Source organism: Arachis ipaensis, chromosome B7 (genome assembly GCF_059453495.1).
Source record: "Arachis ipaensis isolate K30076 ecotype BB chromosome B7, ASM5945349v1, whole genome shotgun sequence".
NCBI lineage: Eukaryota > Viridiplantae > Streptophyta > Magnoliopsida > Fabales > Fabaceae > Arachis > Arachis ipaensis.
Genome location: NC_142442.1, coordinates 61,809,198 through 61,834,882, shown reverse-complemented (window position 1 = coordinate 61,834,882; position 25,685 = coordinate 61,809,198). Strand labels below are relative to the sequence as shown.

Here is a 25,685-nt window from a genome sequence, read left to right as displayed (position 1 = left end):
AGGTCAGAATCCAACAGCATCTGCAGTCCTTTTTCAGCCTGAATCAGATTTTTACTCAGCTCCCTCAATTTCAGCCAGAAAATACCTAAATCACAGAAAAACACACAAACTCATAGTAAAGTCCAGAAATATGAATTTTGCCTAGAAATTAATAAAAATATACTAAAAACTAACTAAAACATACTAAAAACTACATGAAATTACCTTCAAAACGCGTATAAAATATCCGCTCATCAGTCCCCAAACATCACAATACACAACACAAAAGCATGCTCAGACAGTTTATTATGAGGTTTAAATGAGTGTTTTCGAAACTTTGCAATTGGAAAAATCTCATAATTGTTACAATCTAATTTATTTGGCACGTCTAAGATTTTAGCTAAATGTTGAAGAATTTTAGAAGAAATATGACCTAAATGATTGTGCCAAAAGTTTGAAGTATTCAAATTTATTGAATTTAGAAGTAAATATGACGACTTTGATGTAGCTCACCCTTCCCAATCCTCTTTTAAATGAGTTACTGCGTTGAACGGTGAAAGAAAACCAATAGTGATGATAAGTGAGGTATTAGCTAGGAAAGAAGATACATATAACAAATTGACATGGAATTTAGGAACATATAGGACATTTTATAAGGTGATATTAGAATTGATGACGACTAAACCTATGAAATTAGCATTAAAGGTAGTACCATTAGGTAAAGAGACAAAAAATTTTCTAGAAGTGTAAATGGAAGAAAAAATTAATCAATCATAAGTTATGTGAATGGTGGCCCCACTATCCAAGCTTTAAAAACTCTTTAAGAATGATGATCTTGTCATTGATGTGTTGAGGATTATACCTGCTAAAGTTGAGACATCCGTAGCTCCAGCAGAGGGAATTTCTTGAATCTTTTGATTCTTGAGCGAATTGAGTAGTTGCTGGACTTGAGAGTGAGTCAAATTGAGTGGTGGTGTGTTCTCTTGTTTTGTCTATATAGTAGCCACGTGATGAACCGATTGTTTCAATCCTCTCCCCTTGCCATAATTGGGAGGGGATAACTGTGAATCTTGTAACACTTTTCAATTGAGTGTCCAAGAATCCTACAATGTGCACAGAGGAGGCGATCTTTCTTCACTAAAGCTCTATCTCGACCTTGATCATGAGGTGAATGTTGATTACGTGTAAAGAAAGCTACTTCGTTCTAGGTTAAGTTGGAGCCAACTTCAAGTGCTCTGTGCTTTTCTTCTTGAGTGATCAAGGACAAGACTTTGTTGACAGCTAGAATAGGTTCCATTAGCAGAATATGATCTCGAATTTGTGTAAATGAATCATCTAAGCCCATCAAGAAGCAGTGTACATATTCTGCTTGAAGGAATGCATGCATTGCACGGGCATTAACACAATTGCATTGAACGGGTTTGTAAGAATTTAGCTCTTCCCATAGAACTTTGATTTTGGTGAAATATTGAGAAACAGACATGGTTCCCTGATGAAGATTCAGCAGTTCACACTTCAATTCGAAGACACGAGGGCTGTTTCCATGTTGAAATCACTCCTTTAGGCCATTCCACACCTTTGCAGCTGAATCTGTGTAGACAAGGGATGTAGCAATCGCCTTTGAGACTGAATTCAAAATCCATTTGCTCACCACATCGTTCACACATTGCCAATTCTCAAAACTCTCTGGCTCAGTGATTGAAGCTGGTGAAAAAACAGAACCGTTGATGAAGCCAAGCTTTCGTTTGGCATTTAAAGCTTTACACATTGCACGACTCCATGAATTATAATTGTCCTTAGTGAGTTTTGAGTGACAAGTACCAATACAGGTTGATCAGAAGAGGAAAGATTATATGGATCGACCGTCATTGATGCATGCAAAGAAACAACAGGTGAAACGGGAGCTACTGATTGTGAAGACGCAAGATGATCCATGGAACTTCAATTGCTTCTTTCCAAGGCTCATTGATCAGAATTGAAGCACAACCAAAAGCAGGAAGTTTCACAGTAATCAAACCTCATCAAGCTCTATTGTGTGATCCAAAGAAAGGGGAAAGAATGAGAGAAGATGAAGAAGGAAAAATAGATGGAGAGAAATGATGTAAAAGAAATGTGAATTCTAGAAGAATCCAAAAAATAGTTGCAAAAGGTTCAAGAAGTAGAAGAAATGTCATCTGATACCATGTTAGAAGAGAGAGAGAGAGAGAGAGAGAGAGAGAATTGGTGGTTAATTCTGTTATTAATGCAGAATTAAATTATTTATATGTGCAAGTTTATTTTATATATAACTGCATTGTGTGTAAAGAATAAAATCTACTATTGTATTTAATATAAGTAAATAAAACTTTACGATTGAGTAAGCTAACAATTTGTATTAATATTTTGCTATGAAATTTATTTTTAAAAAACAAAAATTGATTAAACTTTTGAAAATTTGTTTCACCACAAATTTAAAGAGTATCATAACATTATTTTTGAAAATATTTTTTTACAGATGTTTTTAACTAAATGTTATTTTCTTAAAAATGTTAACATTGTTTTTCTTAGAAATAATTTTTATTTTTCTTAAAATCTTTTGTTAAAATGAATAGATTTTAAAAAATATTTTTGATCATTTTTCTTCACCCAATTTTGTTTTTGTGCCATTACTATTTTTTTCCTTGATCTTTATTTTTTTGCATTTTCAAGTTGTTATTTAGAGAGATAGTTATTTATGTGTTTTTTTTTTTATCTGCTTAAGTTTTTAAAAGAATTGGTATAATAACATAGCATTAGAGTTTTTATGATTGAATAATCTAAAATTCAATTTTTATTATTCTCTAAAAGAGAAAAAAATAGCATAAGACAAATAAAAAAAATATACAAAAATTTAAATAAATTTAAAAGAGACTCTTATTATTTAAAAAGACATATTAAAAATATGACTATTTATATTTTTCTTCCTATTCGCTTAAATATTTAGAAAAAATAGTACCGTGATACAGGTGAATTTTACCAGGAAAAAGTAAACTGCCACTAGTTAATTCTTGGTCACGGTAAACTCCACAAGCCAGTGAAAAAAAGTAATTCTTACCCACATGCAAAAAAATTGATATTTTTAGCGAAACTCAAACACAATAGTATATATCTATAAAATTCAAAGTCTATAATTGACTAACACGTTGTTTCTAGAATATAAAAAATATAATCAATAATTAGCAAGCAATTGAACGATGATGCTCATGAGTTTGTATGTTCATATAATACCCGCAACCTGAACCTAACCTTCCTAACTATGACTGTTTTTCAAAACTCAAAAGTATAGTATCTTTGCATAAAGTACAAAGTAAGAGAAAATTAAATAATCCAACCGACCATAAATCCTTTTTGCTTATATTTCTTTGTCAATTTGAACAACCAAGCAACCGACATTTATTCATTCATTCATGTCTTTCACTGGTGCTGAATAACGACCTTAAGAACCAATTACTGGCAGAAGAAAGAACCCCACTTTTACCTTATGTTACGGATCCGAGCTACGGATCTAGGACCCGAGACTGTACCCAACCCCGGTTTTCCGGTTCCGACCCGCACCTCGCTCAGAAGGCCCAAAAACCGGCCCTTCAGAGCTCCTAACCGACTTTCGAATTCACACGTCCATCTTATCTTAACCAGATAAGATAAGATAAGAATATCCACCATCTATAAATAGAGGACCGGAGTCCTTCCAGGTATTCATTCATTCCTCACACCTTCTACCTCTTAGATCCATTCTGACTTGAGCGTCGGAGTGTCTTTGCAGGTACCTCCCCCCATTGTTCCAGTCAGGCAACCCGGCTTCAGCTCAGGTTCGCGGGTTCCCGATCCACCCTTCAAACCGTACCAGAGACATCTCGTACATTGGCGCCGTCTGTGGGGACTTGCGCCAGCCAAGCCGGATGGGGGACGTCCTGGAGGAAACCCCCTCAAGCCAGGATGACTCCCGACCGCTTAACCCAACCCCAGAACACCGGGAGGTCACAAACCAAGCAAGAATAGCAAGTACCGTCCAACACACGAACGACCGCGTCGTCACGGACCAACGACATCCCGAGAAAGCTAGGGACAAAGCGGCACAGATCATCCAGGATCTCTGCCTCCGGGTCCAGGAACTCGAAGGCAAATTGACCAATAGAGAAAAACACAACAACGAACACAGAAGCCATGCAACTTCCAGATCAAGGTCTCGCCGCGGTAGGTCGCCAACCCGACGACACAACAGAAGAGACGGTCGCAGCGCCTCACGCGACCACAGACACGAGAAATCGCCAGAACGGCGATACAATAAGAAACACAACCGCAGCGATTCCCGAGATCTGAGTTATCAACACTACTCAGACGAAGATCGGAGGGACCGAAACACCAAGCGCACAAGAAACGACCATATAATAATGGGAGCTACACCATTCACAGAAAAAATTTTAAGAGCAAAACTCCCCAAAGGTTTCGACAAACCTACCGACATGAAGTATGATGGAACCAAAGATCCCCAGGAACATCTAACGGCCTTCGAAGCCAGAATGAACCTGGAAGGAGCGGCCGACGCGGTCTGATGCAGAGCCTTCCCGGTAACCCTAGCGGGACCGGCGATCAAATGGTTCAACGCCCTCCCAAACGGATCCATAGCCAATTTTTACGATGTGACACAAAAATTCATGGCCCAATTCACAACCAGAATCACTAAAGCCAAACACCCCATCAGCTTACTGGGGGTCACGCAAAAACAAGAAGAATCCACAAGGAAATACCTCGACCGCTTCAACGACGAATGCCTGATGGTCGACGGACTCACGGATTCCGTCGCAAGCCTTTACCTAACCAATGGACTCATGAACGAAGATTTTCACAAACACCTCACCACTAAACCAGTATGGACATGCACGAGATCCAGAACGTCGCCAGAGATTACATCAATGACGAAGAAGTCAGCCAAGTCGTCGCCGCCAACAAACGGCAAAACGGCAACACCCAACACGGTAACTCGGCTTCTCGCCAAAACCCACCACCCAGAGAGAATCAAAGAGACCACCCCAGACCAACAAATACAAGCCAACCACCAAGAATTGGTAAATTCTCTAATTATACGCCCCTGACAGCACCAATTACCGACATATACCACCAAATAGCAGATCGAGGCATCATTCCGAAAGCCCGACAACTCAAGGAAAGGACGGGAGGCAACAAAACCCTCTACTGCGACTACCACCGAGGATACGGTCACAAAACACAAGATTGTTTTGACCTTAAAGACGCCCTCGAACAGGCCATACGAGACGGCAAACTCCCAGAATTTGCCAAAATCATCAGAGAACCAAGACGCGTGGAAAGAGACAGGTCACCGGAAAAAGACGGACGTAACCCGAGAACCCAAAAACAACCGCCCAGGAAAAGCCCAGAAGACGACCCCATCATCATCGTAAACGTCATTACGGGTAAGGACATACCGAGCAAGTCGAAACTAACAATGAAAAAAGATCTCAAAGTAATGGCGGTCAGAAACCAGACTCCAACCATTGCGGCCGACAACACGATAACCTTCTTACCAGAGGATTGCCAGCACGGCACCTCGGCCGAAGACTTCCCCTTCGTCATCTCGGCTAGAATCGGAACAGGACTAGTACGGAGGATACTGGTAGACACCGGGGCAGACTCAAACATCCTCTTCCGAGGAGCCTTCGATAAGCTCGGGCTCCACAATGACAACCTCCAAACACACCACAACGGTGTCACAGAACTCGGAGACAACTTTCTCAAACCAGATGGCTCAATCACCCTTCCCATCACCATAGGAACAAGCAACCAAAAGAAGACAATCTTGTCCGAATTCGTAGTCCTAAAAGACTCCACAGCCTATAACGTGATTCTCGGAAGAAAAACAATCAACGACTTCTCCGCAGTCATCTTTACCAAATACCTCCTCATGAAGTTTAGAACCGACGATGGCTCCGTCGGTACCATCCACGGGGACCGAGAAGTCGCAGCCGAATGCGACAACACCAGCCTAGCCCTAAGGAAGAAATCCCGAGACGCGACCGGGGTATTCCTAGCTGACCTAGATGCTCGGCAAGACGGCCAACCCAGGCCAGAGCCAGAAGGAGACATGGAAAAGCTACAAATAGGGCCAAGCAAAGAGGAATACACCTTCATTAAAAGGAACCTCCCATATGATCTCAAAGAAGAACTCTCCCAACACTTGAAGCAAAATAGAGATTTGTTCGCATTTACACCAGCCGACATGCCGGGAATAAACCCCGACCTAATGTCCCACCGGCTAGCCGTGGACCCCAAAGCTAAACCAGTGGCACAAAGAAGGCGAAAAATGTCACCAGACCGAGCCGCCGAGGTCAAGAAGCAAGTCAAAGCCCTACTCGAAGCCAACTTCATCAGGGAACTCCCCTACACGACCTGGTTAGCAAACGTCGTGCTAGTGAAAAAATCTAACGGGAAATGGCGAATGTGCGTCGACTACACGGACCTCAACAAAGCCTGCCCGAAGGACGCCTTTCCCCTACCAAACATCGACGGATTAGTAGACGCCGCATCCGGCCACCGATACCTCAGCTTCATGGACGCATATTCTGGCTACAACCAGATTCCGATGCACCGACCAGACGAAGAAAAAACAGCGTTCATCACCCCAGACGGGACATACTGCTACACAGTGATGCCCTTCGGCCTAAAAAACGCCGGAGCCACCTATCAAAGACTCGTCAACAAGATATTTCAAAACCTGTCCGGAAGCAAACTAGAAGTCTACATAGACGACATGCTCGCTAAGACTGAATCCGACGAACAACTCACCGACGACCTGAAGGTCATAATGAACACCCTACGAAAGCACCAAATGCAACTCAACCCGGCAAAATGCGCCTTCGGGATGGAGGCAGGGAAGTTCCTCGGTTTATGATCATGCAACGCGGAGTTAAAGCAAACCCGGAGAAATGTCGCGCCGTCCTCGAAATGACGAGCCCAAAAAACCTCAAAGACATCCAAAAGCTCACCGGCCGATTGACAGCGTTATCACGCTTTCTCGGGGCATCGGCTCAAAAAGCGATCCCTTTCTTCAAACTAATAAAAAAAGGAGCCCCTTTTATATGGGAGACGGAGTGTGAAGAAGCATTCCAGCATTTCAAGAAAGTTTTAGCGGAACCACCAATCCTTGCCAAACCCCAAACAGGGGAAACACTCTACCTGTACCTCTCCATTACGGAAGAGGCACTCGCAGCAGCACTCATCCGCGAAAACATGAGAAAGGAACAAGAACCTATCTACTTCATAAGCAAAGTCTTGCAAGAAGAGGAAACTCGCTACTCACGACTAGAAAAACTAGCTTTTACACTCCTCACGGCCTCCCGGCGCCTGCGACAATACTTCCAGGCCCACCCCTTAACGGTCCGAACCGACCAGGCGGTCAAACAAGTACTACAAAAACCCGACCTTGCGGGAAGAATGTTTGCGTGGTCCATCGAACTATCTCAATTCCAAATCAAGTTCGAACCCCAGTACGCGATCAAAGCACAGGCCATGGCCGACTTTATCGCCGAGATGACCCCAGGAAACTCCACCCCCGAATCATGGAAACTACATGTTGACGGCTCATCGAACATCACCTCTGGAGGTGCTGGAGTCATTCTCGAAAGTCAGAACGGAGTCGTAATCGAACAATCAGTACGATACGAATTCCCAGTCTCAAACAACCAGGCAGAATACGAGGCCCTCCTGGCAGGCCTAGCCCTAGCTCGGGAGGTCGGAGCAAAAGTCCTAGAGGTAAACACCGACTCACAGGTAGTCAGCTCCCAAATCAACGGAGACTACCAAACACGAGATCCCCTACTCCAACAGTACCTCGCCAAGGTAAACAAACTAAAAGAAGGATTCGAGCGAGTTACCATACAGCATGTCCCTAGGGAACGAAATGCCAGGGCAGACCTACTTTCCAAACTAGCCAGTACCAAACCAGGACACGGTAACAAATCGCTAATCCAAGAAGTCGTCAAGTCACCCTCCGTGTCAATGACAACCAACACTCATCTGACACTCTCAAACCAAGGATCTTGGACCCACCCTATCCTACAGTACCTCCTTGACGGAACACTGCCGCCGGATCCCAAAGAGGGAAAACGAATAAGACGGGAAGCAGCCAACTATACCGTTGTCACAGGACAGCTATACAAACGCGGATTCTCGCAACCCCTGCTCAAATGCGTTGAACCCGAGAACACGGAGTACATACTCCGCGAAATCCACGAAGGTTGCTGCGGCCACCACGTCGGAGGCAAAACATTAGCCCAAAAAGTCATCAGAGCAGGCTACTTCTGGCCCACGGTCATCCGGGATTCCATACAAATAGTTAAAAGCTGCGACAAATGCCAGAGGCACGCCAATATCCACCAAGCCGCGCCACACCAGCTCAGCATCATATCGGCAGAACGGCCATTCGGCACCTGGGGGATTGACCTCGTCGGACCCTTCCCTACGGCACCCGGTCAACTCCGGTATCTCATCGTCGCCATAGACTACTACACCAAGTGGATCGAAGCCGAACCCCTAGCCTCCATAACGGCAGCCCAATGCCGTAAATTCTTCTGGCGACAGATCATCACCCGATTTTGGATCCCCGAGATCGTTATCTCGGACAACGGAACCCAATTTGCTAACAAAAAGTTCAGAGAATTCTTAGAAGGACTACGCGTATCACACCGTTTCAGCTCGGTAGAACACCCCCAAACAAACGGACAGGTGGAATCCGCAAACAAAATAATCGTCAAGGGACTCAAGAAACGGCTCGACGAAGCCAAAGGACTATGGGCCGACGAGCTCGGATCGGTCCTATGGTCATACCGAACCACACCGCAAACGACCACGGGAGAAACCCCCTTCCGACTAACATACAGCGTGGAGGCAGTCATCCCGGTAGAAATCGGAGACCCATGCCCCAGAAAAAAGGTCGGCGGTAACGACGAGGAAGCAGAACGAGACCTCATTGACGAGGAAAGAAGCATAGCTCACATCAAAGAGCTAGCCCTAAAACAGAGAATCAGCTTAAGATACAACCATGGCGTCATCCGACGGGAATTCGCGACCGACGACCTCGTCCTACGACGAAACGACATCGGTCCCCCGACCCCAGGAGAAGGTAAACTCACCCCCAACTGGGAAGGACCATACAGAATCAAGGCGGTAATCGGAAAGGGAGCATATAAACTCGAGCGACTTAATGGCGACGAAGTCCCAAGGACCTGGAACGCCGCCAATTTACGGTGATACTACACTTAAGACGACCTAACTAGGTCACCCCTTTTTATTTGTATCTTCCCATTTTACAACGCCTGAATTTTACGAATTTCGTTTAAGTATCAATCCCGGGTACTCTTTCCCGCCACACACGGAGGGTTTTAACGAGGCCCACCCATCAATAAAAATTCCATTAAAAGCTATTTCTATTTTTTTCTAAGTGTACCAAATACGGCACAAAAACACGGCCACGACTGGGGGACTGATCACCCCTCAGGCCCAACACACGGATATCTATGAAAAACCCGACCAAACGACGGTCCGAGGGAACGATAAAACAAACGAAATAGCTCAAACAAAAGGCCCGAACGGCCGAAAATACCACAAAACAGAATAATACAAAGGCCCGAACGGCCGAAAATACCATTAAACGATTCCCAATGTCACGGCCATTGGCCATCCAAAATATTCCAAAAAAAAAAACAGTTCAAAACGAAAATTACAAAGATAAAAAAGCTACTCAAGATCAACAATCTGGCCGTCACGAACAGTCTTGAAGGCTCCCATCATGGACACATCCACTCCCGGAGCCAGCACTAAAGCCTGAGCCTTCATCGTCTCCTCGGTAGCCGCAATCGCATCCTTTGCATCACCCAAAAACTCCGTCTTCTCCCTCTTCAAGGCAGCGATCTCGGCCTTCAGAGCCTCCGACTCAGCGAGAAGCACGGCAGCTTGAGAACCTGCATCTGAAGCCCGCTGCCACTCCTCTGCCAATTGGGAAAGAAGCGAAGTCTCAACCTTGGAAAGCCGAAGAATCTCCGACCCAGCTTCCTCTGAAGACTTCAATGCCTTCTCCTTCGCAGCCTCGGCAGCCTCAAGCCCCTCCTTCAACTTAGCCACCTCAGCCTGAGAATGGCGAAGCTTCTTATCCAGCAAACCAACATGTGCCATCACGGGCTCAGCCTTCCTAACGACAACGGCAGACCGGAGGAGGGCACGATACACCGACTTGGCCTGGAACGAAACATCGCAGCCATCAAAAAACGGCTCCGTACCAGGCATCAAGTGTTGATCGATGAACCCCGGAGCATCGAAGCGTCGATCCATCACACTAGGCACAAGACCCTCTTCCTCAAAAGTCTCGCTGCTCGGCTCCTCAAGCCTTTTTCTCTTCCGAGAAGCCTCGGCAGCCGTCACCACGACGACTTCAGGAGAATTTGCGGGGCCAGGGGAAACCCGAGCATCAGCCCGCACGCTCGAAGAAACCACCTCTTGAGAAATAGCCCGCGACCCCACGGCGGGGTTAGAAACAGGAGTAGCCGGAGACGACGACCCCTCCTCCTGGGCCATCGCTGCCTTCAACCGTGCCAAGGAAGTCAAACCACCAGCCATCTCAACTGAAAGAAAACAAAAAATCCCAAGTTATAAAAATGGGAAAACAAACATAAAAGCCAAAGAAAGAACAGACACACACCAACATACGACCGACAAGCAACCGGATCACCCATCACATCCCGAGGATTAAGAGGACGCTCTCCAAACAACTGCCACAGAACAAGAGCGATATCCTGCTCCTCCTAGGACAGGAACTCCTTCAAAACCCGAGTAAACACGGACGGCCCCGCCTTAAAGTTCCAATAAGTGGGGAACCGACACTCACCCTCCAACGTCAGCCAAAAAGGATGATGTCCCCTTACGGGACGAACCTTAAAATACCCGCTCTTAAAACCATGAAAAGAGTCTTCATACAACCTGAAGACTCGACGATGCGGCTGAGCTCTAAAAGACACATATCCCTTCTTGTGCTTCCCCTCCTTGGTCGGAAGGGTACACAAGAAAAGAAAAAGGAAGACGTTTACCGAGGCAGGAAGCTCCAAATAGTAACAAACAAGCTCGAAAGACCATAGCGCCGCCCAGCTATTCGGATGCAGCTGGGACGGCGCCACGGAGCACCGGTTCAATAACTGCTGAACAAAAGGGGAAAAGGGAAGCCGAACGCCAAGCCGGGTAAACATCGCCTCGTACACCCACATCCAATCCGGCACAGTCGGGGAGTCAAGATTAGTATAGCAGACCCTCTCGTCAACCCCAGGGAGGGAAAGCTCATAATGGCGTTCAGCGTCGCCACCCCCACAAACAGCTCCTTGATCACGGAGCCGCTGAAGGTCCGCCTCCGTCATCCGCGACGGCGTCCCCACACGTCACTAGTGACCCAAGAAAAAAGATCGGGGACACCCCCCGCCGGGGCCACCGGAGCCCTCACACCCTCAGTCCTTCGACGAGCCATACCTAAAATAGCGACGAGCACCACCGTCAGCCAAATCCCGCGGCAGAAAACGGTGGATCAAACCAAACAAACACTACTAAACACCACCAAATTATACGGCGGCACTCGCTCCCTTACAAAACCCACTACCCCAACAGACCTATCTACCATAACGCAATGCCATCATACACCAGAAAACAAAATCTAATCTACACTAAGCAGAGACAAAACAAAACACGAAGGAAGATAAAAGGAAACAGAAAGAAGCAGAAGAACACCAACCTGATAATGCGAAGGAAATAAATCCAAGGAGAAGATGCTATGGCAGAAGATCAAACCAAAACCACAGAATGCGAAAGGAAAGTAGAAAATGCTCCTTAGGAAGAAGAAAGCAGTAGAGAAATGATGCAAAACGAGGGAACTGAAGAAAGGAAAACCAAAACGGTTTTGAAAAAATAAAATAACACAAATACCCCTAGAAAGCAAAGCAAACATGAGGGCAAAAAAGGGAAACACCCCCTCGCAATAAATGCCCCCTTGGAAAAAGTAACTAATAAATCACGCCTCGAAAAATGCAACGGGCGCAGCGGATACGGAAGAGTCACGTCAGACCTAAGCGGTCAGATGAAACTTCCACAAAACGAAACTGAGACACCGACCTCATCTCGGAAGAACCAAACGACCACTCAAGAAAAACTAAAGGCCTAAGCCCACGGTGAAAATAGCATCTCCCAGCGACAGACCGACCTCGCTCGCTCTCCCGCTGTGGGGACAACTGTTACAGATCCGAGCCACGGATCCAGGACCCGAGACTGTACCCAACCCCGGCTTCCCGGGTCCGACCCGCACCTCGCTCAGAAGGCCCAAAAACCGGCCCTTCAGAGCTCCTAACCGACTTTCGAATTCACACGTCCGTCTTATCTTAACCAGATAAGATAAGATAAGAATACCCACCATCTATAAATAGAGGACCGGAGTCCTTCCAGGTATTCATTCATTCCTCACACCTTCTACCTCTTAGATCCATTCTGACTTGAGCGTCGGAGTGTCTTTGCAGGTACCTCCCCCCATTGTTCCAGTCAGGCAACCCGGCTTCAGCTCAGGTTCGCGGATTTCCGATCCACCCTTCAAACCGTACCAGAGACATCTCGTACACCTTACTACTGATTTGTTAGAATATATTTAATTTAAGATACGTATAATATAGTATTCTAAATATATTCTAACGTGTATGGTGAATTCAAGTCAAATTTCACATGTCTCATGCTTAACAATATCTGTATATAAAATTGCATGTAACCATGCTAGCTATTTCCTCCTTTACTTAAAATTAAATTAAAACAATAAATAATAGTTTTCACAAAAATATTAATTCACATAAAAAATTAGTTATCAAATCGATCAATATTATTTATGTATAAATATATGTATCATTTAATTTTTTATGTATATTTTATATTTTAATACATATTTTAAATGAATAAATAATTTAATGATTAATTATTTGTTGTTATAATTTTAATAACCAGTGTTTTAAATTGTATATGTAGTATACAACTACAATGTACCTGTGACATTGCAATCTACAATTTTGTGAGCTCTTAACATATTCATATTTTTACATGTTTTAAGATTTATTTAATTGTATAATCTTATTAATATTAACTTTTATATATATATATATATATATATTAGTATTCTTCTTAAAAAATATATTAATTTTTTAATTTTTATCATTATAATTATAAAAAATTATAATATCTAAGATGTAAAATATTTGAAAAAAGAATTATAGTTAATTGATAAATTTTAAAATTTATAATATTAAATGTTTAGATTTTTTCTAAAAAAAAATCAACTAAAGAACTTGTTCCAAGAGTTACTTGAAACGTTGATCTGGGCTTAAACGTGAAGTCCAGGTCCTTTGATATGGCAGCGTCCAACCTCTTTGACTCTGAGGTGCCACCTGTCCGAGTTTTTCGTGAGAAGGTGGGGGTAGTACCTGCAAGAGACTCTGATACTTAAGTTAGTAAGGGTTTTAGGCACGTTTTTAGTAGATTAGAAAGTGTCTTATATCTGGGAATTTCAGTGTATTTATAGTAGAGTAGATAACCACCTTTTAGTAGTTCTATCTTTTCTGATAGATAAGCGTTCCCTTTATCTTGAGAATTTATTGGGATCTACTTTTTAGATGAGGTAGAGATAGTAGAAAAGATTTAAGGAAGCAGTTAGTTGTTAAGTCAAGTAAGATTGGACCTTTATGTCGGTGTCCGATCTCTTTAAAGAGGTCGGGCTTATCGTAAAATCTACCTTTACTAGTGGACATTTTTGTATTATTAAACTTGACTTTTATTTATTGGGTTAGGATGTAAACAGAATTAAAAAAATATAAAATAATACTAAATCTTTTTTTAAGGAAAAGTTAATTGATGATTGATGATTGTTGTGGGTAAGGAATTTCACAAAATATTTACGTTGCAAGTATAGCTCCAAACCAACGAACAACTCTCGCATCAAATTAAATTTAGTGTTGTCACAAAGAACAAACCCCTAATAAGAAATAACCGGAGTATTTGGACTCCGGGTCGTCTCCCTAGGAAACAATGTAGTGCTTAATTCTTGGCTATGAAGGGGTAAAAAGGGTTTTTTTTTTGTTGTTGTTCATGAGATGGCAAGAAAAATAGATTAAGCAAGCAAGTAAGGAAAGCAAGATAAAGAACTCTTAGCTAAGACTTAGGTAATTGAGATCGCCATCCTTGTCAACAAATCGAATATTGATAATCATGAGAGGCCAACCTATTAAGTCTACTTCCCAAAAGCTTTAAGTACGTAACATTTACTCCTAAGCTTGAAGTACGTCAAATAGATCTGATCACATCCACCCTTAAGTCCTAACCTACCCAATAATTAACTTAGTAGTGGGTTAGCGTTAATGGATATTAAATTGATCACCATGGGTTCTCAAATCACCAATTCCATCATACCCAATGACTCAAGATTATCCAATTCCCTTGGCTTAGACCAAGAGTTGACAAAATTACTCAAAAACTGAAGAGGACATTTCATCAAACACATAGAGTGCAATAAAGGTAAACATCATAAATTGCAAAACTAATAAAATTTAACAACTACTAAGTGCAAGAAAAGTAAGATCACAACTCAATTCATCAATTAAAGAAACATCAAACATTAAATTGCATTAAAAGTAAATCAAATCTAACATGAGTTCATCATCACAAAAGAGAGCAAAATGAGAAATTAACATCACAATTAAGAGAATTAAGATGTAGAAATGAGAAATTATAAAAGAAACAAGATGAGATCAAGTAATTAAACATGAATTTAAGACAATCTAACCTAATCCTAACCTAATTCTAGAGAGAAGAGGGAGCTTCTCTCTCTAGAAAACTAACTAAAGGCTCATGTTGGCTAAACTAATTGCTCCCCCTTTGCTTGGACTTCAATTCTGCATGAAATACACTCAGAAACAAGTTGGAATTGGGCCTGGGCAACTCAGAAATCGCCCCCAGCGTTTTGCCTTTAAGTGGGCCATGTAAGAGTATTGGCGTGTGCGCGCCATGTGCGCGTGCGCGTCAATTGGCAAAATTTTCCATTCGCGCGGACGCGTCAAGTACGCGTGCGCGTCTATTGGCGAGACCACTTTTGCGCCTGCGCGCCTTGTGCGCGTGCGCGTCCTTTGATGCATTCCCAATCTTTGTTTCTTCATGCATTCTCCCCTTTGTATGCTTTTCTACTCATTTCTTCCATCTAATACTTGCCTTATAAACCTGAAATCACTTAACACACACATCAAGGCATCGAATGGAATTAAAGTGAATTAAAATCACCAAATTAGGGCCTAAAAAGTATGTTCTTACACTTAAGCAAAATTCAAGGGAGAATTACAAAACCATGCTATTTCATTGAATAAATGTGGAAAAAGGTGGTAAAAGCCCCTAAAATAAGCACAAGATAAATCACGAAATCGGGGTTTATCAAATCTCCCCACACTTAAACTAAGCATGTCCTCATGCTAAAATCTAGAAGAAGCAAAGGGCATTAACATTTATTCAATGTAACTAACTAAATGCAATCTATCTATATGCAATCTATTTACATGATGTAATGGCTTAGTCAAAATAATCAATTTCCAAGATTACACATACAAGCACAAGGGCTAAGGTATTAGCAATCAAGCAAACCACAATTGGATTGAATCATTAAAAGAGTTTACAAACTTGCAAGAAAAGATGATCATGGGTGGAAACATGTAATTGAGTGATTGAACCCTCGCCGGATGTGTATCCGCTCTATGCACTCAAGTGTATGGGGTTGCTTCACTCATTTCTCCCCTAATCATGCTTTCCAAGATTTGTTTTTCATCTAACAATCAACAATTACTTTATGCATGCATACAAATATCATGAGGACTTCCCATAGGTTGTAATGGGGCTAGGGTCAAGGTAGGATGCATATGGTCAAGTGAGCTTGAAATTTGAATCTTTGATTAACTTAAACTTTCCACCCAACCTATGATAACCTAAACAATTCTAAACAAACCTAGCTATCCATTCTTCACTTTTCACACACTCATGCAATTCCTTTTTAATACCTCACATATGCATTGAATTAATGAAGCCTTAAACTTTGGGACCCTTTGTTCCCTTTTTGTTGCAAAATTTAAAAAAAAAAATTACTAAAATATATACAAGAACATCAATGCATATGGTTTACATATGATTACTACATGAGTATGTATCCAATTCTTGAGAAATTTTCAACAAAAACATAAATACACTTTTATCTCTACCCAATGTTCCCAACTCTCCCAAAATCAAGTAATGAACACTCTCACTAGTCTAAGCTAATCAAAGATCCAAACAAGGGACATTTATTGTTTTTCACTTAAGCTTGTAATGTGCTATAATAATGAACAAATGGGTTAAGCATAGGCTCAAAATTGGCTAACAATGGAAGATAAAAGGTAAGTTATTTTGGGTAAGTGAGTTATTTGAACAATAGTCTCAATCATATAATTGCATGTATACACAAAATAATGAACATAAAGAATCAAACATATAATAGGGGTTTAGGGTTTAGGGTTTAGGGTTTAGGGTTTAGGGTTTAGGGTAAGCTTATTCCAGTGCAATATTGTGATTTAGAAAATTTTAAAAATTTTTCCTAGTTTATCCTTTTTTCAATCAAAACATAATTCTTATAGAAAAAGGGTCAACTAGAATTTATCAATTCAAAACATTTTTCTAATCACAATCAAAAACTAAGATTCAAAATATATATATATATATATATATATATTAAAAGTGTGCAACTACCAGAATAAAAGTATCCACAATAGCAAATATGTACAGTAATCCCAAAATAATCTAAAAGATAAAGTGTAAAATAACATAAACTAGCAGAAACTAAAGATGGATGTCCGAAAGTTCACCACATAAATGTAAACATCGGTCACGAACGGTGACCTCCCCACACTTTAGAATCAAGCATCGTCCTCGATGCTACTACTGAAGCTCGGGATGGGGGTTAACAATCGTGCCGGGCTCCTCAGGCTCGAGCTGTGGGACTGGGACTAGCTGTGGCTCTGGATGTGGCTGTGGATCCTCATGAGGTTGCTGGACCTTAGTGGTGGCCTGTATCTCTGGAGGTGCATCCTGATGAGTCGGCTCCTCCTATTGATCCTGCTCGTCGGAAGCAGGAGAGTCTGGGAGCGGCGGTAGCTCGATGCCCTGTGTTACAAACACCTGGTCGATGCGATCGAGACGTCGCATGACAAGATGCTCGAAGCGGTCCATGAAGCGAAGCAGGTGCTGCACCAACAGATAAGTCAGCTCAGGTGCTGGTGGTGGTGGTGGTAAAGATGCTACGGCTGCTGAAGTTGAGGGGGGTCCTGCTGCTGCTGCTGACGATAAGGGCTGAGCTGCCTCCTCCACTGCTCTGGCTTGGGAACGGCGTTTGGGCGGGGGCTTCTCGTGCAACCACACACCCCACGGAATGGTAGTCTCCTTGTCATCGTCATCTAGGGGTGGTGGTGTCACATCATCATCCTCCCACGGGACACCTGCCAGCTCAATCACGCTGGTGACCAGTGTAGGGAAGGGTAGCAAGCCACAAATATGAGCTCTCCACATGCTATGCCTGATCAGTCAGGGGAAGTTTACCTCCTTTCCTTCCATCACACATCCAATCAGAACCAGCATATCCATCGGAATCTCTGAGAAGTGAGTGGTGGGAAAGACATAGTAGGCGAAGATATGCTGCCAAGTCTTGGCCTCTTTCGTCAGATAGGCAAAGCACATCCCCTTGGGCTTCTTGTTGTTTAAATCCATCACCCAAGGAGCATCAGGAGTGGCAATCACGCGCTTAAGTGCCTCATAATCAAAAGTCATGGAGAGGATAGCTACCTCTGCCTGCCTATAGGCACAGGTCTCGTCAGGACGATGGTGGCAAAGCAGTGCATCCCCAATAGCATCCTCAGTGATCATAATCTCTCTACCCCGCAGCTGCACTGAATCAAGATTGGCTCGGAAGAAGTTGCAATAAAATTCTCTCACCCATGAAGTGTTCACCCTCCCCAAATCTCTGTCAACAAAGTCCAATCTTAACTCCAGAATGCGGGTGTTAATGGCACGCCTCACATCATTGGGAAGGAGCAGTTTCTTCTCAATGTTCAGATTTTTCTTCCGGAAGTCGGAGAAGCGAAGCTCACAGTAGAGGTTTGGGAATTTGATTTGGTCAGTGGATGGTAGCAACTGATTTTCCTTGTCCACCTCATTCAGCGGATTCTTAGCATAATTTGCATAGGGAGAGGGGGTAGAGGTCTTAGAGCGCTTCCTCTTTTTAGAAATAGTGGCTATAGCCTTTCCTTTGTCTGACATCCTGAAAAACAGAGATGATACAATATAAGCAGATAGCCAAGTAGATACAAAGCACTCAAAGCAAAGCATATTCATGAAGTGAATAAAGAAAGGAGATTTCTTGGAATGCAAGCAACAGAATTCAGAATTCAAACCGAACTTTAAACCAAAAATTTAAATCACATTTGCACATTACTTGTTTACTAGGCCTATGAAACACCATATCCAAAATAATGATCAAGAGAGTTAGGTTGAAAACCAAAAGAAGTTAGTTGGTTAAACAGATTAAAGTTAGAAATTAGTGTGGAAATCAGTGATATGGTGGTTATTAGCTCAATTCAAAAAGGAATGCACAAAATAGGAATGTAAGCACGTTCATAATCATGAAATGCAACAAGTCATTGATGATGAAATATGGTATAGCTAGAAAGCAACTAATATGGAACAAACCATCAATCAATGCAAAGATCACTAGAGTTATGTGAATTGGTGTTGGTGAGAGAAAAACCTTGAGAAACAAGTAATTTAAGCATATTTAATACCAATCCCAACAATGAATGCAAATAACAAAGATTGAGATGATATTTGAAAAATTCATGCACCATGTGACCAAGGGCATAGAGGGTATAGAGGAATTGAATCACAGTGGCCACATAGGTAGAAAGAATCATCAATCTTGTGAAAGTAAGCAAGTTGGGCTTAACTCTAAATGAAAACCAAGTTTATGGTTAATCTGAAAAATTACTTAATCATACAATGTATATTGTCAAATTAGCATCGCAAGCAAGTAAAGAATATTGGAAGCATAACCAAAAACTTGTAAACATGCCCATGAGGATTTTTCAAAACCTTTTAGGTAACAACATTCTATTTGAAACAGAAATCATCAACTAGAGTTTGTTACACCAATCAAAGCATTGTTAATTCATGGAACATGGTTAGGAAAATTTCGGCAGCATTTCAGCAGTAAATTGGCTATTTCCCAAGTTCAAACAGTAAATCATGTTCCATATGAGTTCATTAATACTTGAAAATACAAAACCATATATATGAATTCACATGGATATAACAAACAGCCAATGATGCAGCAGCAAAGTAAAGTAAACAGCACAATGAACAGCAGCAGTTCCTTTCTTAATCAAACACAAGCAAGCAGCATCAACATTTTTAAATGAACACAGAACAATCCAAGAGAATAGAGCAATTCAACGAAATAGAACAAATTCACACAGCAGCAAAATATTCAATTAAGCCTAAATCCACTACTCAGCCCAGATTCGCTAACCACCTAAAGTAAACTAAACTAACTAACTAAGATAATTAATTAATATTAACAATAAGCAGTAAAAGGGAAGCAGAACAGAGGCTCAAGTTGTGAACCTGTAAGCCAAGCGGAAGCAGAATTGGGAGGAAAGGATAGAGAGAGCAGCAATGCGGGGTTGCCAATGGCGATGCCCGCTCCGGCAACGATGGCGTCGCGGCTGTGCTCGTGGTGGAGTAGGGGTGTTGCGTGAGAGAGACAGAGACAGAGAAGGTCGCGTGAGAGAGAGGGAGTGAGGAAGAGGGGGCTGGGCGCGCGCGACGGCGGCGGTGGTGTGCCGGAGTGCTGGTGGTTGCAGGGGTGATGGTTGGCAATGGAGGGAAATGGAACGTTGGAGATGAGAGGGATGGAGGCAGTTGCACGAATGCGCTAGGGCTTCGCGTCCTTGGGGTAAGTAAAAATTTGAATCCACGCGTGCGCGCACCGTGCGCGTCTGCGTGGGTGAGAAAATAAAGGAGTGGCGTGGAGGCGCCATACGCCCCTACGCGTAGATGGGAAAATTGGAGATCGGCGCGGACGCGTACGGTGCGCGTCAGCGCAGATGTGCTGGGTTAGAGGCACAAAAGAGGCCCAGAGTTGGCATAACTCTCGGGTCCTTTGGCCTGGGTGATGCTAAAACGCATCGACGCGCGCGCACTGTGCGCTTGCGTGTGGATGGCTTGAGCTTATGGAATGGGCGCGGAGGTGCCAAGCATGCCAACGTGTGGGTAGTGAAACAGGGAGCGGCGCGGACGCGTACAGCGTGCGTCCGCGTGGGTTGAGGCACAGAGTTGGCCTAATAGTGGCACAACTCTCTGGTCCTTGGCCCAGAAAGCAAAAAATATACAGCCGACGCGCGCGCGCGCTTTGCCCTTGCGCGTCGCTAGTTTTTTTTTTTTTAATGAGCATCAAAGAGAGCTCATAATATTCTCATCCTCCTCTAAAATTTTAAAACCAGCTAAGATGCAAAGTTAAACACATTTTTGAAATATAGGGGATTTTCAAAACAAATTGAGAAAACTTGTAATCCAAGCAAAAACTCAAATTCAGAGAATCATCCCTAATTAAAACATAGAATGTATAAGCACCTTAGCAAGCAAGCAAAATATACCAAGAAGTAAAGAAGTTATATACAATGGAACTCAATTCATTCATTCATTATATCTACAAGGGAATGGAAAGAGTTTACCATGGTGGGGTGTCTTCCACTAAGAACTTTTAGTTTAAGTCCTTAAGTTGGACATTGGGAGGCTTCTTGTTAAGGTGGCTTATGCTTCTATCCATCCTTGAACCTCCAAGAGTACTTGTCCTTTAATCGGTTGTCAGAAGTTCCAACCTTATTCACTAAGCTTGAGTGAGGTCCTCTCCAAGACATGAGCTCCCAAAATTGATTCTCATAGGGTAATCCAGGATCCCATATCTTATCCTCGCACCCATCTTCTAGTTGATTGCCTTGACTTTGTCCGGGCGACGAGAAAGCAGAATTCTAATGAAAGCACCAAACTACTTTCCTTGACCCACTTAATTGAGCATTACACTAATCCATGCTCTTCAATTCTGAGCTTCCAACCATAATGAGTCTAGATTTACAACGCCAACCACTAAACATCCTCTTTTTTCGCTTAATTCCACAAAGCGCCCTAAGTTGTCCATCCGTCTCAAGCAGACCATACTGAAGAGGGATAATAAAGCTGAGAGTTAGAAGTTTTACCCACTCAAGTGAAGGGTTGGATGATGAACTAGGTGGAGGAGTTCCCAAAGGTCTTGATAAAGCATGCTCTACTCCCGTCTATCCTCTTCTAGAGGTTTCCACTACTCGGCAAGGTTCTTCAAGTTTCTCCTCTTGCCAAGCTTTCTCAAGTTCACATTCTTCTTCATCAACTTCTTCTATCTCTTTCCCATCGCTTTCATCATAGATAGGAGGTCTAGTGAAGTCTACCTCCTCATCAAGTATAAGCATTTTGGGGAAGGACTCTTCAAAATCGAAAGGATCATATGTTGATGCGGAATCATCATAGATAGGAGGGCTTGTTGCTTGGAACACTTCTTTTAGTTCTTTACTTATAATGGGTTTTGGAGGTGGCGCACCCTCCTCAACCTCGCATTCTAGTCCACTGGGGGAAGGTTTAACAAGATTGTCAAGGGAATTGGTCAATGTGCGCAAAAAATCACTAGTGATGGAATCCACTTCTTGATCATTTTCCTTCAACTCTCCGTTTACTTTCGCAACTTTACTCTCCTCCTTAACATTCTTTATGTGCTCAACATATCCCAAACATCCATTCACTACTTCCTTTTGTTTGCTAATCTCTATTTTCTCCTCTTGTTGCACTCCTTGCTTCAACTCTTCTTCCTCACCATGGAGCTTTAAGTTCACTCCCTCACTAGGCTGCTTGATAGTTTTCCCACATTCAACAATGGAAGTACTTAGGGTACATGAGCTTAGGTGGGATGTTAGGTGATTCACGGCTTCTACCATGCTAGCTATCCTTACTCTTAGCTCCTTAAATTGAGTTTCATCCTCCTCTTGTCGCCTTAAGATACGAGATTCAAGGTCTCTCAGTTCTAATATGAAGGCTTCGTCGGGAGGTGGTGGTGAAAGAGAGAGTTCATTGGTTGAGGGAAAATTATTGTAATTGGAAGGTGGTTCATATTGGTGAAATTCTTGAGGTGGTGTATGTGGAAATTATGGTTCTTGGGAGTATTGGTACTGGAATGGTGGTTTTTCTATATGTGATTCAAATGGTGGTTGATATGGTGTGTATGAGTTATGGTCACATGGAGTTGAATGGTGGTGTGAGGCTTGTGAGTATGGTGTATGGCTATATTGAGGAGTGAAATCACATGCATATGATGATTGTGGTTGACAACCACAATGAGGGTCATCACACACATTGGATTGATACACATTAGAATCAGGATTATACCCATAAGAGTTCGTAGGAGGTTGTTGCCATGAAGGTGGTTCATAAGCTTGATGTTCCTCCCATCCTTGATTTCCAAATCCTTGATGTATATCTTCATTCGAGCTTTCATTTCCTACAACATAGTTTGAACTACACTCATAGCCAAAAGGATGAGAATTCATGGTGAAAGAGAAAATAAAAAAAAAAACAAAGATTAATAAGAAACAAAGAAGATAAAATCTTAAACTAGCAACAACTAACAAACAAACCAAAATTCAGCTATTCACAATATGTACGATAGCCAATAACATAGCACCATTGTGTTTCCCCGGTAACGGCGCCATTAATTTGATGATTGATGATTGTTGTGGGTAAGGAATTTCACAAAATATTTACGTTGCAAGTATAGCTCCAAACCAACAAACAACTCTCGCATTAAATTAAATTTGGTGTTGTCACAAAGAATAAACCTCTAATAAGAAATAACCGGAGTATTTGGACTCCGGGTCGTCTCCCTAAAAAACAATGTAGTGCTTAATTATTGGATATGAAGGGGTAAAAAGGGAGTTTTTTTTTTTTTGTTCATGAGATGGCAAGAGAAATAGATTAAGCAAGCAAGTAAGGAAAGCAAGATAAAGAACTATTGGCTAAGACTTGGGTAATTGAGATCACCATCCTTGTCAACAAATCGAATATTGATAATCATGAGAGGCCAACCTATTAAGTCTACTTTCCAAAAGTTTTAAGTACGTAACATTTACTCCTAAGCTTGAAGTACGTCAAATAGATATGATCACATCCACCCTTAAGTCCTAACCTACCTACTAATTAACTTAGTAGTGGGTTAGCATTAATGGATATCAATTGATCACTATGGGTTCTCAAATCACCAATTCCATCATACCCAATGACTCAAGATTACCCAATTCCCTTGGCTTAGACCAAGAGTTGACAAAACTACTCAAAAACTGAAGAGGACATTTCATCAAACACATAGAGTGCAATAAAGGTAAACATCATAAATTGCAAAACTAATAAAATTTAACAACTACTAAGTGCAAGAAAAGTAATATCACAACTCAATTCATCAATTAAAGAAACATCAAACATTAAATTGCATTAAAAGTAAATCAAATCTAACATAAGTTCATCATCACAAAAGAGAGCAAAATGAGAAATTAACATCACAATTAAGAGAATCAAGATGTAGAAATGAGAAATTATAAAAGAAATAAGATGATATCAAGTAATTAAACATGAATTTAAGACAATCTAACCTAATCCTAACCTAATTCTAGAGAGAAGATGGAGCTTCTCTCTCTAGAAAACTAACTACAGGCTCATGTTGGCTAAACTAATTCCTCCCCCTTTGCTTGGACTTCAATTCTGCATGAAATACACTCAGAAACAAGTTGGAATTAGGCCTGGGTAGCTCAGAAATCGCCCCCAGCGTTTTGCCTTTAAGTGGGCCATGTAAGAGTATTGGCGCGTGCGCGCCATGTGCGCGTGCGCATCTATTGGCGAGACCACTTTTGCGCGTGCGCGCCTTGTGCGCGTGCGCGTCTTTTGATGCATTCCCAATCTTTGTTTCTTCATGCATTCTCCCCTTTGTATGCTTTTCTACTCATTTCTTCCATCTAATACTTGCCTTATAAACCTGAAATCACTTAACACACACATCAAGGCATCGAATGGAATTAAAGTGAATTAAAATCACTAAATTAGGGCCTAAAAAGCATGTTTTTACACTTAAGCAAAATCCAAGGGAAAATTACAAAACCATGCTATTTCATTGAATAAATGTAGAAAAAAGTGGTAAAATCCCCCAAAATAAGCACAAGATAAATCACGAAATCGGGGTTTATCATTAATTCCAGCCTAATCATAGAAAAAATTTTCATTCTAGCTCAATTGAATTTTGAAAGAATAAAATTACTGAATAAAAAAAAGTGAATGTAGAACCGATAATAATCAATTGAGTATAGAATTTCAGCCAACTGTGTTGATTGTTTTTTTTTTTTTGCTAGGGCGGGCATAGCCCCTGTTACCCAAGATATGTTTAATAATAAATCTTTAAATGAAATTTAGATTTTCAACCGATTAATTATTGATTTGTTAGTATGAAAACTGTGAAAAAAAGAAAAGAAAAGAAATATAACCATTCACAACATAACTGTGAATTAGGCTACAACAAATTAGATTGAAATTCAAATTATAAACATTAAAAATATTTACATTACATTAGAGATATAATTATTTATATATTTTTTTATTAATTTAAAAAAAATAATTTTATAAAATAATATTAAAGTTTTTATGAGCAAAAAATTTAGAATTTGATCCTTATTAAATCTCATAAGAAAAAAAAAAACTATCATAAGACAAATAAAATAAAAAAATCTATGCAAAATTTATATAAATTTAAAAAGGGCTCTTGCCTTAACAGACATGTTACACTATTACTCGAATAAAACACAAAAATACAATTGGAGTGAGTATCGTGCATTATTACCCAAATAAGACCCTACAAACATTATGTCCTTTTTTCTTGCTCGCACGTAGTTGCTCTCCTCATTTATACATACAAATTCATTGCAGTCAAAATCGGTGGCCAATGAGATTCTTTCAAACTAACCACCTCCATGTGAACAGTGGTTAAAATAATTTGAATCTAATAGGTGAATAGGTGGCGCTTTTTATTTTTGTTATGGGGCTAGGAATGGTGTGAGACATTATTATGGAGTACATGGGTGCAATACTGGTGTATGGTGTCAGGGTAACTAAAATCGGACGGTCTGAAGATGGGGTGAGTAATCGGATGGTCCGATTTGTATTTAGATCGTTAAAATATTTATATTATACTAAATTCGGACGGTCCGATTTGCATTTTGCAAGATAAAAAAAATTAAAATCCCCTGAAATCGGACGGTCCGATTTCAATGTCCAAAATTCGAAAATTTTTTCCTACAAATCGGACCGTCCGATTTGTAACACCAAAAATTTTTTCAAAGAAAACGGACGGTACGTTTTCTCTCTTCTAAGATTGAAGTAAAGCTGTCCCACATGGCTGTAATGCACCCCTAGTGTCCATAATAAAGCTTAACACA

The 25,685-nt window shown here is 41.5% G+C and overlaps 2 protein-coding genes across 2 annotated transcripts; one reads left to right on the top strand and one right to left on the bottom strand.

Moving 5' to 3' along the window:
* Nucleotides 1-1,183: 1,183 nt before the first annotated feature.
* On the bottom strand, nucleotides 1,184-1,747 carry LOC148552786 (uncharacterized). Its single transcript, XM_088494720.1, has 2 exons — nucleotides 1,556-1,747; nucleotides 1,184-1,468 (listed from the first exon to the last, which is right to left on the bottom strand). Exons 1-2 carry the CDS (start codon nucleotides 1,745-1,747, stop codon nucleotides 1,184-1,186), a joined length of 477 nt encoding a protein of 158 aa, XP_088350846.1.
* Nucleotides 1,748-5,482: 3,735 nt separating this feature from the next.
* On the top strand, nucleotides 5,483-6,904 carry LOC148552785 (uncharacterized). Its single transcript, XM_088494719.1, has 2 exons — nucleotides 5,483-6,424; nucleotides 6,590-6,904. The coding sequence occupies exons 1-2, from the start codon at nucleotides 5,483-5,485 to the stop codon at nucleotides 6,902-6,904; spliced, it is 1,257 nt and encodes a 418-aa protein (XP_088350845.1).
* The last annotated feature ends 18,781 nt before the right edge of the window (nucleotides 6,905-25,685 follow it).